At 40.7% G+C, this 12,424-nt stretch overlaps 1 protein-coding gene across 3 annotated transcripts in view; it reads left to right on the plus strand.

The window, feature by feature from the left end:
* Positions 1-12,424, plus strand: part of FRAS1 (Fraser extracellular matrix complex subunit 1) — a 424,744-nt gene that overhangs the window by 238,460 nt on the left and 173,860 nt on the right. For all 3 annotated transcript variants that reach the window (XM_088791576.1, XM_019720206.3, XM_088791578.1), the window contains 2 exons: positions 101-241; positions 2,579-2,722. In XM_088791576.1, coding sequence (XP_088647702.1) covers positions 101-241; positions 2,579-2,722 — 285 coding nt within the window. The remainder of the gene's footprint in view (positions 1-100; positions 242-2,578; positions 2,723-12,424) is intronic.

Below are 12,424 nucleotides of genomic sequence, written 5' to 3' on the forward strand. Positions count from 1 at the left end.
GCGTGTTCTAACCTAGGACTCTTAACGGGAGAGACAGAACTATTGCACTTGTCATATGGTGGCTTTCCTGATTGTCTCCTCTGCTTTATCGTTCTCCCAGCTTGCCACCAATCCTGTTTCGGGTGTGCAGGGAAGAGCCCTCATAATTGCACGGCCTGCCGGCTTTCCCATGTGCTGTTGGATGGGCAATGCCTCTCTCAGTGCCCAGATGGACACTTTAACCAGGAAGGCAGTTGTACAGGTGAGTCTGTAACATGCTGGAACATATTCCCTATGCCCATATTTTGTCTTCATAATGCAGCCAGACACTGTAATTAGAAATCTTGTCATACCAGGGGACTAAGGTTGGGCTGTAAATCCTTGTTTTGAACTTGTAGGAGTAAGAACAAGAGAAATTCTATTCTTCTAATAAGAAGGCATGGAAGAAGTGAAAAATGAGAATCAGCTTTACCCTATGCTTACAACGAGGGATGGATTTGATGGTAGTCATCATGGAGACAAAGTACACAGGTTCCAATGCATTTTGTGTAGGATCAGTCAGTGTTTGGCGTGACTTCTGCAGTTCTCAGCCTCACTTTCCCTGGCTACAGCCTAATAAAGAAAAGGAGAGAGAGGTATTTTTTTTTTTTTTTGGACAGGTCAGTCCAATATGTTTTTAAGAGCAGTTTTATATCTTCCAGTGACTGGGGTCCTAGAAATTACTAGTTGAGATTAGTGCAGGGTTTTATTGGAATTGACAAAATACTAAAATCTAAGCACCTTATTGTAGCACTGTTTTCGTGTATCTACAGAAAAAAAAAAAGACAAAACACATTTATCATGATTACTATTTTATTTTTCAAAATAGACTCTTGAGGCCAGCTTATAGGAAAAAGCCCAATCTTATAAAATTGTATGACCTGTATTTCTAGAGTCAGAAAATGTGTAGTAAATTTATAAAATATTTTAAAAATAAATTTATGTAATAATTGGTAGATTCATCTAGCCTCAAACTCCAAAAAGGAAATTTAATGCGAACACAGATTTAGACAATTGAAGATCAATATGATATTTCTTCTGGAATTTTCTTTTTCCAAATACCTTTTTAATCTCTCTAGGCCCCTGAGGGGTTGCTTTCCTTTAAACATTCTGTCTAGTTCAGGGAAGTTTTCCTGGTTTCTTTATCATTGGAGTTAAAACTGTTGTCTGTCCATATGAGCTTTCAACCTAGCCGAGTTGGTTTACGTGTGTGTGTAAAATTGTTTGAGGGAGAAAAGTCTAAGTAGCACCAACTCTCCTCTGTCTATGCCTTTGCCCGCTCAAAGCCAGAAAACGGATGGTACCACAAATGGCAGGGCAACCAGGTCACTGGAAATATTCTGGCAGGGAGGAGAAACAGAGGTGAGAGTCATCCTGAGAATGCGAGTATCTTTTGGATGGGTGTTTTCAAAGTTAAGGGCCTCAGGAATGTAGAAAAAGTGATAGTTAATGCTCGCCTCCTAATCAGTAGTTCATTTTCTTGCTTGCATATATATATCTATCTATATCTATCTATATCTATCTATCTATCTATCTATCTATCTATCTATCTATCTATCTATCTATCTATCCTTATCGTCTCTTGGAGTCTTGCCAGAAGTAGTGAGAAGCAATTGACTTTACTCAAAATCTGTGTCTTTGCTTTCCTCCAGCTCTGTGCCAGAAGGGAATTCTTTGTCATCAGTTCCAGCAAGTTCTACCCAGCTCCTGCCCTTCACCTCCCCTCCTCTTGGAATTAGACATGCTTAGACTGCCTCGTCCTTGGCAGTGACATCCTTCTATCTCCTCCTTCCATCCACTTGCTCCCGCTGCCTGCCCTGGCAGTGCAAATGTAGCCGCAGCTGCAACCCGCTTTCATTCTTTGCCATCCTTATCTTTATTGCCCTCACCTACTGTGACTCACTTGTTATTTTTCCAGTGGAGTGTCTCTTGTTAATTTGGTAGTTTTTCTGGCCAAAACATAGTTTTATCATAATTTTGTCTGAGGAATTGAACTTCAAATACAGCTCATGATAACCTCCAGAAAGAAGACCTTTTCTGTTCTTTGTATGTTAATTAAGTATTGCTACTAAAACAGGCATCACATTGTGGCATCGGACTCTAGTGAGAACGTTTAATGGCCCTTGCTGTGTAAGGTTCCCCCCTTTGCCTGCCAGGAATTTCTGAGGAGCAAAATGTCTCCGTCTTCTCTCTGCCTTGCTCTCTTTAAATCATGGTATTTTAGGGAGGGGGAGTCTTACCACTCACTTTTCTGCTTTTGTCCCTTTGATCTGAATTCGGTTTTACATGGATGGGGATGGTGATGCTGGCCCCTCTGGAATGTGCAGTCAATCACTCTGATTTATATGGTTCTAGATTCCATGTTCTGTTCACAGATGGCATTTTCATTGACACCCAAAAATGCATTCTCTTGGTCAGGCCTAAGCATGTGCCAAACTTGCTTGGGAATCTTCAAAAGTTTGAGTTCTACTCTTTATGCAATCTGTGGAGTGCATTAAATACTTGATGTATTTACATGCTGAATTGCTAATGCCAATCCTGGTTCTTGTTTTTCCCCTAGAATGCCACCCCACCTGTAGGCAGTGCCATGGCCCATCGGAATATGATTGCATCTCCTGTCACCCTCATGTCACTCTTACTGGTGGGAACTGCAGGACCAACTGTAAAGAAGAGCAGTTCCTTAACCTTGTGGGGTACTGTACTGGTGAGTGAAACTTCCTTCAGAGTCACAGAACCACTGGCCAAAACCAGGGGTTCTTCATTCCAGGCTTAAGAAGGCTCTTGTCCTTTGACAGCAAAGTAAGAGCTCTTTTGGGGAGACATTTGTTTGTTGTCTGGGAACTCACTCCACTGCCTCCTATGAAACATGTTGTAAATATTTGTGTATTTAAGTGGAATTTTCTAATAACACTTTTTCAATTTCTGAACAAACTTAGAACTTCCTATTAGTGAAGATTGGGGTCATGGTAACAGACCTCATATGCATGTGGCACTCTTCAGCTTAAGATAGCAAAATGTATTTCCCAATCTCTCCAAAGACTGTCTCCCTATTGTCCACATTATCCCATGCCTTTTGCTGTAGAGACCCTTGGACATCAGCTCCAGCCACAAACATCGAGGGAGATTAACCCCAAAGTAAATCAGTTGCCCCAGGAGTTGGAATTTTTCCTCCTCATTTTAGAACTCAAATCTCAAAAAGACGTAAATTAGGAAAGCAGCATAGAATTTGGATAATGATGAAGGAGCCATTCTGCATTTGGGGTCATCCAACCATTCATCCAGCAGATATGTTAGGGTGTCTACTAATGGTCAGGTGTTCAGAACACACACACACACACACACACACACACACATACACACAACTGAATAAGACAAACACTGTCCTCAAACAGCTTATTATCTGGAGAGAGGATTTTACAGGCTAGTGGGTTATTATACATTTCTTGATCCACTTTTCCCTATTTAGAAGAACCATGAAGGGATTTGCTTGTAGCAGCTATCCGTCACAGCTCTGAAGGGCTTGGAAGGCATTCTGGGTTGTCACTGGGCGAGTGGGAAGGTGAGAAAGCTAGGATTTGGTTGGATGCACGCTGGAGGGGTTGGCCTGTCTGTGTGGCTTGTCCCTGCACAGGGAGGAGGTGTGGCCAACTGTTTAGATCATAGTATGAATAGGCACATTCAGTCTGGGACAGCATTGATGTTTCAGTTATCAAGTTTGGTGTATGTGTGTGTGGGGGGGAGGGAGGTCAGCAAATCAATGGCAGTGCTGGTATAGCTGGTGATCCCTTCTGTTTTGCACATGACGTTAGCTAAAGACTAGACACTGAGTTCCAAAGTATGTACCCTAGGAAGACTAAACTGTCAAGAGCAGGGCAAAAGCCAAAACAATGCTGGAATTCAGGGCAAAAACCAGTTGTAGAGACTGCATACATTTTAGGGGCAATGAGAAGTGGAAGGCCAGACAGCCTGGGCTTGACACTGATGAGCTACCCCACCAACTCTAGGGAGTGAGCCCCTTGCCAGTAATGCCAGTTGTAGTCATGACTGACTTGGGAAGAAGGCAAATGGGAGGCACTAGTGCCCGCCCTTGGAGAGGATTCTGGGGATGGCAGAGGCTGACTGTTCCAATCATTTATAAACTTGAGTTCAGCTACTGATTCTTACTTTAGGATATGGAGGAACAGCTACCGTGAGAACTAAGAGGCCCCTGACATTGTTAAGCACATTAGTGGCTATTTACTCTACTGAGCACAAGGCACTGAGTTGCTGTTTGAGAGGAACCAGGGACGACCTAAGGAGATGAACCAGACAGTGCAATTAACAAAGTGTACAAAGCAATTTATAGATAATAACATCAAATGGCAGTAAGTGTTGTCGGAGTTCAGAGGAGGGAAAGTAAAAGAAATGGAAGGCGTTGTGGAACAGGTAGAACCTAAAGTTCTTCCTGAAGAATACGTAGATAGAGGTAGGTCAGACGGGCCTTCTGGGTGTGGTTCTCCCAGGAGATAGACCCAGAGGATGGAGCAAGTGGGCTGGGCCATTCACAGCCAGTGAGTGGTCCAATCTGGCTAAAGAACGTGGCTTATATTGAGACACAGTAAACAAAGCAGTTGGAAAATGGAAATTGCAACCAGGGTATAGAAAACTCAAAGTCTCAGGCCAAAACGTTTGGATGGAGTTTTGTGGGCAATATATTATAGCAATGAGAGTTTTGGAGATGCCTGTCACTTGACTAAGGATGTGGTATGGGCAGGAAATGTGCAAACTGTATGGGAGATGGACTGGAGCAAGGAGAGAGAAGAGAGAGCAGTTAGAAGGCAGGAACTTCTGATAGCTTTTCTATTGCCAACCTGTTCTGCATTAAAAATTTTATGCTGGGGAAAATTTGTTTAAATAAATGTTTATATAAGGAGATGGGAAAATTGTAATTTTTAATATGCTCTGTTCTCTCCAATGTCCAGAGTCCTCTTTGAAAGTAAATTAGGTGATTAGGAGTGTATTAATTTTTTAAGGCTAATAGGGAACCATTAGAATAAAGAATCGTGGGACTACACGAAATGACTTTGGAAGTCCCTAGTCCTAGAAGAGCAGGTCCCACTAAAATGAACTGCAAGGGACAAACCTTAGCTGTCCTGGGAATTAGGTATATTACATAAACGTTTTAAATAAGGTAACCATTGTCTGGTGTTTGGAAATCCTTTGTTGACTAGAGACTGGTGTATGAGTATTTGGTATAGAAAAAATTGACCAGTAATTTCAATCGTTGATCTTTCAGAGAACTGTATTGATCCTGACGTGACTTTTTCAATAAATACATGCCCTTCCGGACACCTCCCTTTTCTCTCTGTAGCATTGTAAAGCATTCATTCATTTATTGCTTCATCAAACATTTATTAAGCACATGCTCTGTGCTAGACACCGTGCTGGGCTCTGGGGATGCAAAGATGAGTAAGATGTGGTGCTTGCATTCAGAAAACATACAGTGTAGGAAGGAAGAGGATTTGTGTTGAAAATGATATTGCTGTGGATATGAGATGAGCCTGTAGGACAAGATCCTACCCTAGACCACAGGGTGTGTATGTGTGTTGTATCGGTGTGTGGCCTGAGGAGTGAAGGATTTCTGGAGCATTTCATAACTGAGATGATTTTGAAAGATATGTAAGACTTAGAGGGCTTTAGAGACTTGGAGGGGAGAACATTCCAGAAAGTGGGCCAAAGAATGTTATCTATTAAGGCACCAACGAAGACTTAAGGAGAATGCCAGTCCTCAATATGGGAGTGCTGGGACCTGAAACAGAAGGAAGCAGGGCCAAGTCATGAAGGCTTTTGTATGTTCTGTTTAAGGAGAACACGCTTTGTTATCAAGGCTGTAGGGGTCACTTGAAGGTTTTTAAGGAGGGGGGTGTTGTGCTCATTTCTCTGTCAAGAGAAAGATCTGTGGAAGATTGTTTTCTGGAATACAAACCTAGGGGCAGAAAGGCCTTTGGGAGGTAGTTATAGGAATCCTGACGGGAGATGAAGGCCTCTAATGAGAAAATTGCTGAGGGAATGACGAGAAGGAGGCATAGATTCACTGAGTATTATTATATATTACGTCAGCCCATGTGAGATTGCTATTTTATGGGCACAAATGGTCAAGTAGTGGAAATTCCACATGGTTCAATCTAACAGTCGTCCCCTCTTATCTGTGGGCGATACATTCCAAAACCCCCAGTGGATGTCTGAGGGGGTCTTGGAATGTATAGTACTGAACCCTATGTATACTATGTGTTTTCCTATACGTACATACCTTTTTACTTAAAGGAAACATTTTATGGCTTCTGTTTGGCATATCTGAATTGCCAGCATCACTATTCTTGTGTGTTGGGGGCCATTATGAAGTAAAATAGGGTGACTCGAAACAAGTACTGTGATACCATGATAGTCAGTCAGTCTGATAACCAAGACAGCCACTAAGTAACTAATGGCCTGGTGGCCAGGTAGTGTATATAGTGTGGCTACAGTGGACAACGGAATGATTCACATTCCTGGTGGGACGATACAGAATGGCAGGAGATTCCACCATACTACTCAGAATGGCACGCAATTTAAAACTTATAAATTATTTCTGGAATTTTCCATTTAATATGTTTAGACAGTGGTTGACCAGGGTAACTAAAACCACAAAAAGCAAAATCACAGGTATGGGGGAACTACTGTAGAGGCAACAGAAGTTGGCTATCTCCTAGCCCTGGGGGCTAAGGGAGACGGAGTTTGGGGCATGATTTCCCGATTTCTGGTCAAATAAATTGGAGGACTTAAGGGCCAGAATAGGAAGATAATATGTTTGGAATTTGGACAAGTTCGATATCGGGTGACCGTTGGACATCCAGGGGTAGCTGTCCAGAGGAGGCTGGAGTTCTAAGTGAACACAGGTTTCTGACTGTAGTTCATCTGCTGTCTTCATTTTACCCTGAACTTAAAGTCCTGGAATGTTGTTTTTAGCTGAAGTGTTGCGTTAGTCAGGTCATAGTTAACCTCATGGAACATTTCAATGACTTTTATCTAAACTCAGGAAGGTGTTAGGAAGAGTCCTGTGATGATAGACAAACCACAAGATAATCCACTCCAGGCAGTGCCTTCAGTGGAATGTGTTTTCATCATTCTTGGGAAGTTTTGGCGCAGTGGAAGCTCTGGGAAGGACCCTCCCTGCTTTCTCTATCACCTGTGAGCTTTGCAGGGTGGTTGGAATTACTCACGGGATTTATTCTCTGTCTGGGCTGCACCTAAGATCATCATCCGAGACCTTTTAATTGCTCTTGGCTGTTTAAGAAAGAAAATTACATCTAATCTATCACACAGACAAGAATAAACACATCCTGGGAACAGGTCCAATAACCTCAATGTGTTATCACATATGGAGATGTCATATGTGTGGGATTTTTCCCTTTAAGTCTATCAAAGCAAATATACAGTTTGTGAGATTTAGGCCAGGGCTGAAAGTTTTCAACAGAGATAAATGAACTGGGGTTAGAGGCAGGAGTGGATAAGATTGTAGCAGACATGGTTAAGTGTTATGGAAAGCCAAATTTTTTTCTTCATGGATATTTTTTTCTTAATATATGCCCACATTTTAAGATTATCCAAAAATGTCAAAGCCTGAAGTGCTTTCTCCATTTGTTTTTCTCAGCTAAAACCCTTCTCCTGTTTATAAAAGTTGGTGAGAATTAAAAAGAAGTGAGAAATATCCAAGTGCAGATGCATAAAAAAGTGCCTTGGGCTTTGTGGGATGGCCTACTGGAATGACTATACTTTTGAGTTCTTATGTAGAAAAGGATGCAATACTGCAAGTAACATTGTAGAGTGGAATACTGGAAAATTTTAAACAGTTGATTTGTTAGGGTGGCAGAATTCTGGGGTATTAAAAAATGTGTTTGCTTAAACAGTAGTTTTTTTAAATGCTGGTCCATTTTTTTTTTTTTCATGCATCTGTGCCAGAATGTAAGCAAGAGAAGACAAATGTCAGTAAAGAAATATTACTCTGAGCATTTTCATATTGTAATCCATGGTGATACTTAGGTTCTAAACAATGGTAATATGTGTTACATGCAAAAAAAAGACTCCTGGCTAAGTAAATTGGGGAACCTCTCTGTTCAATGACGTGAAGCAACTTTCTTTAATGCAGGATCTCTCAGAACTTAACTAAACAGGTGTGCATTGTGCATCTCTAAGATGAAGGAAGCTGGACGTGATTTCCCAAACAATTAATTGCAGACCCCTCCCATTCATTGATTACAGCTTCTCACAAAGCTAACCAGTGTTTTGCAGAACAATCTTTGGGAAGTGCTGCACTAACTGATGTTAATGTGTTGAATAATTTGTTGGTACTCTTGAAAGGTAAAATGAAATAATGAACCTGTCTTCAGATCATAGACTCCCTCCCTCTCTCTTTCCTTCTTTCCTTCCCTCCCATCCTTCCTGCTTCTCTCTCTGGGCAAGCAGAGGGATCACTAAGGAGGCTTAGGTTTGCCACTCTGTTGCCTGCTAAAGAACACCAAGGAGCAACCAGCAATTATCCTCCAGCGTTGGGTCTGTAACGTGTTTGCTCTCTGAACCTGTGTGAAGCCATGTGTTGACTGGTTAGAAAACCTTTTAACATTTTTCTTGTAAATAATTAAAAAAAATTTTTTTGGACCCCTTCCATGATTTTCCTCATTTATTATCATCATTTCTAAAAGAAGGCCCTAGAAAAAGTAGTGAAAAAGTTAAAATAAACAGTTTAAAAGACCAACAAATCCTTATTTTGGAATAAGCTGAAACAACTACAACACTGAGTAATGAGAAAAAACCAGTTCCAGTTGAACATAAAAACCAAAACCAGTGGGATGGAGCCCTGTCTGAGCCAGTGTACCAGCTCTCTGCTTCCAGACACAGTGCCTTGAAGCCAGAGAGGTTAGAGCCAATTCTGTGTTACAGCAGCTTCCATTTGTGGGGGAGGACGTTTGGCACTGCCCTACATCTTGCTGTAGCTGCTCCTGCAGCTGTAAGCTGAAAGGAAGGAAAGAGACACACACTATAAACGTGGAGCAGCTACTACCTTATTTTGATCATCAAAATCCTACCCATCCATCCCTCACGACCTGGCTCAGATGCCTTCCCTTCTAAGACCAGCTTTCTCTTGGCTTCTCTCACATAGTAATTCCTGGTATGCTGATTGTTTCTGCCACTTAGCTAGTACTTGGCATTGACAAGTTCATGTTCTCTGTGAATGCTCTTTTCCTGATGTCTAATAATAGGTGACTGTTCTGAGGGCTCATTATGTAATAAGCACTGTGCTAATTGCTTTGAATGCATTTTGACATTTAATACTAATAATGATCCTCCAAGATAGGTACTAATTTGATCTCCATTATGTATGAAGAAACTGAAACACAGAAAGGTTAAGTAACTTGTTCAAAATGACAAAAGTTGGAAGATAGGGCCAAGGTTTGAACCTAGAGAGTGTGATTCCAGTATCCAAATACTTAACCATTTTGTTGTACTCTGTGATGCCAAATACGCTTGATTAGCTACAATAGAGACTAAGAATTATTTTTTAAAAGATTTTTGTTAAAAATATAGCTAACATACGAACAAGACAAAGAAAGAAACAAAAACTCATAGACACAGATAACAATTTAGTGGTTCCCAGAAGGTAAGGGGGCCGGGGGATGGTAGAAGAGGGAAAAGGGGATCAAATATATGGTGAAGGAAGGAGAACTGACTCTGGGTGGGGACCACACAATGCAATATATAGATGATGTAGTATAGAAATGTACACTTGAAACCTATGTAATTTTACTAACCAGTGTCACCCCAATAAATTTAATTAAAAAAATAAAGTGAGTAAAGGGAAGATGTTATTGGCAGCTTTTAACAGGTTTCTCAGTTCTGCTTTTCAGAGTATTTTAACCACATGTCCGTACCAGCTGTTTACCTCTGTGATTAGATTGCATAATAAATTATATATATATATATATATATATATATATATATATATATATATATATATATATAACAATATTACATTAGTTTCAGAAATATACCATAGTTCTTCAACATTTATATACCTAAAGAGATGATCACCAGGATAAGTCCAGTAACCACCTGACACCATACCTCTCTATCACAGTATTATTGACCATATCCCCTAGGCTGTATATTACATCCCCATGACTTAAGTGTTTTATACCTGGGAATTTGTTTTATACCTGGAAGTATGCTTCACCTTTCCCCCCCTTTTTTAAATTTTTCAATTACAGTTGACACTCAGTATTATTTTATATTAATTTCAGGTGTACAGCATAGTGGTTAGACATTTATATAATTTAAGAAGTGATCCCCCTGACTATTCTAGTACCCACCTGGCAATATACCATGTTTCCCCGAAAATAAGACCAGGTCTTATATTAGTTTTTGCTTCAAAAGACGCATTAGGGCTTGTGTTCAGGGGATATCATCCTGAAAAATCATGCTAGGGCTTATTTTCAGGTTAGGTCTTATTTTCGGGGAAACACGGTACATAGTTATTACCATATTATTAACTATATTCCCTATGCTTTACTCTATATCTCTGTGACTATTTTATAATCACCAATGTTTAGTTCTTAATCCCTTCACCTTTTTCACCTTGCCCCCCAACCCCCTCCCATCTTTCACCCATCTGACACCATACATAATCATTATCCTATTAATGACTATTTTCCTTATGCTACACCCCAAAACCACTTTGTAACAACCAACTTGTACTTCTTAATCCCTTTCCCTTTTTTCACCCACATACCCAAACCCCCTCTCATCTGGCAACCATCAAAATGTTTTCTGTATCTATGAGTTTATTTTTGCTTTGTTTATTTTGTTCTTTAGAGTTCACATATAAGCAAAATGACGTCACATCTTTCTTTCTCTGTCTGACACTCCAGTCAGCAGAATATCCTCCAGGTCCATCCATGCCATGCACATGGCAAGAACCCATTCCCTCCCATGGCCAAGCAATATTCCATTGTATATATGTACCACCTCCTCTTTATCCATTCTTCCATCAGCAGACACCCAGGCTCCTCCACATCTCGACCATTGTAAACGATGCTGTAATGAACATAAGGATGTACACATCCCCTCGATGTAGTGTTTTGGGTTTCTCCAGATAAATACCCAGAAGTGCAATTACTGGGTACTTCTCTGTATCTTATTATAGGCTTTGTTTTAAAGTCTGTTATTTCTGGTATAAGTATTGCTCCCCCAGCTTTTTTTGTTTTTATTTTTTGTTTCCATTTTTATGAACTATCTTTTCCCATCCCTTTACTTTCTGTCTGTGTCTGTCTTTCAATCTGTAGTTAGTCTATTGTTGGCAGCATATGTAAAGGTTTTGTTGTTTTGTTTTCTTATCTCTTCAGCCTTCCTATGTCTTTTTTTTTTAAGATTTTATTGGGGAAGGGGAACAGGACTTTATTGGGGAACAGTGTGTACTTCCAGGACTTTTTCCAAGTCAAGTTGTTGTCCTTTCAATCTTAGTTGTGAAGGGCACAGCTCGGCTACAGGTCCAGTTGCCATTATTAGTTGCAGGGGGCACAGCCCACCATCCCTTGTGGGAGTCGAACCAGCAACCTTGTGGTTGAGAGGATGCGCTCCAACCAACTGAGCCAACTGGGAGTTCAGCGGCAGCTCAGCTCAAGGTGCCATGTTCAGTTAGTTGCAGGGGGCACTGCGCACCATCTCTTGCGAGAGTCGAGGAATCAAACTGGCAACCTTGTGGTTGAGAGCCCACTGGCCCATGTGGGAATTGAACCAGCAGCCTTCGGCGTTAGGAGCACAGAGCTCCAACCGCCTGAACCATTGGGCTGGCCCCCTTCCTATGTCTTTTGATTGGAGCATTTAATCCATTTACATTGAAAGTAATTTTCGATAGGTATGTAGCTATTGCCATTTTATTTTTCATAATTTTGATCTTTTCTTTTCCGTCTTAAAGTAGTCCCTCTAACATTCCTTGTAATGCTGGTTTGTTTATGATGAACTCCCTTAGCTTTTTCATGTTTGGGAAGCTCTTTATCTGTTCTTTGATTTTAAGTGATAGCCTTGCTGGGTAGAGTAGTCTTGGATGTAGGTCCTTGATTTTCATCACATTGTATATTTCATGCCAATCCCTTATGGCCTACAAAATTTCTGTTGAGAAATCAGCTGACAATCATAGGAGCTCCCTTATAAGTTGCTAGTTACCATTCTCTTGCTGCTTTGGGGATTATTTCTTTGTCTTTAAACTTTGCCATTTTAATTATAAAGTGTCTTGATGTGAGCTTGTTTGGGTTTATCTTGTTTGGGACTCTCTGTGTTTCCTGGCCTTGTGTATGTGTTTTCTTCTCCAGATTAGGAAAGTTTTCAGTCTTTATTT

Source organism: Rhinolophus sinicus, chromosome 1 (genome assembly GCF_057876585.1).
Source record: "Rhinolophus sinicus isolate RSI-liver-muscle chromosome 1, RSI-T2T, whole genome shotgun sequence".
NCBI classification, from domain to species: Eukaryota; Metazoa; Chordata; class Mammalia; order Chiroptera; family Rhinolophidae; genus Rhinolophus; species Rhinolophus sinicus.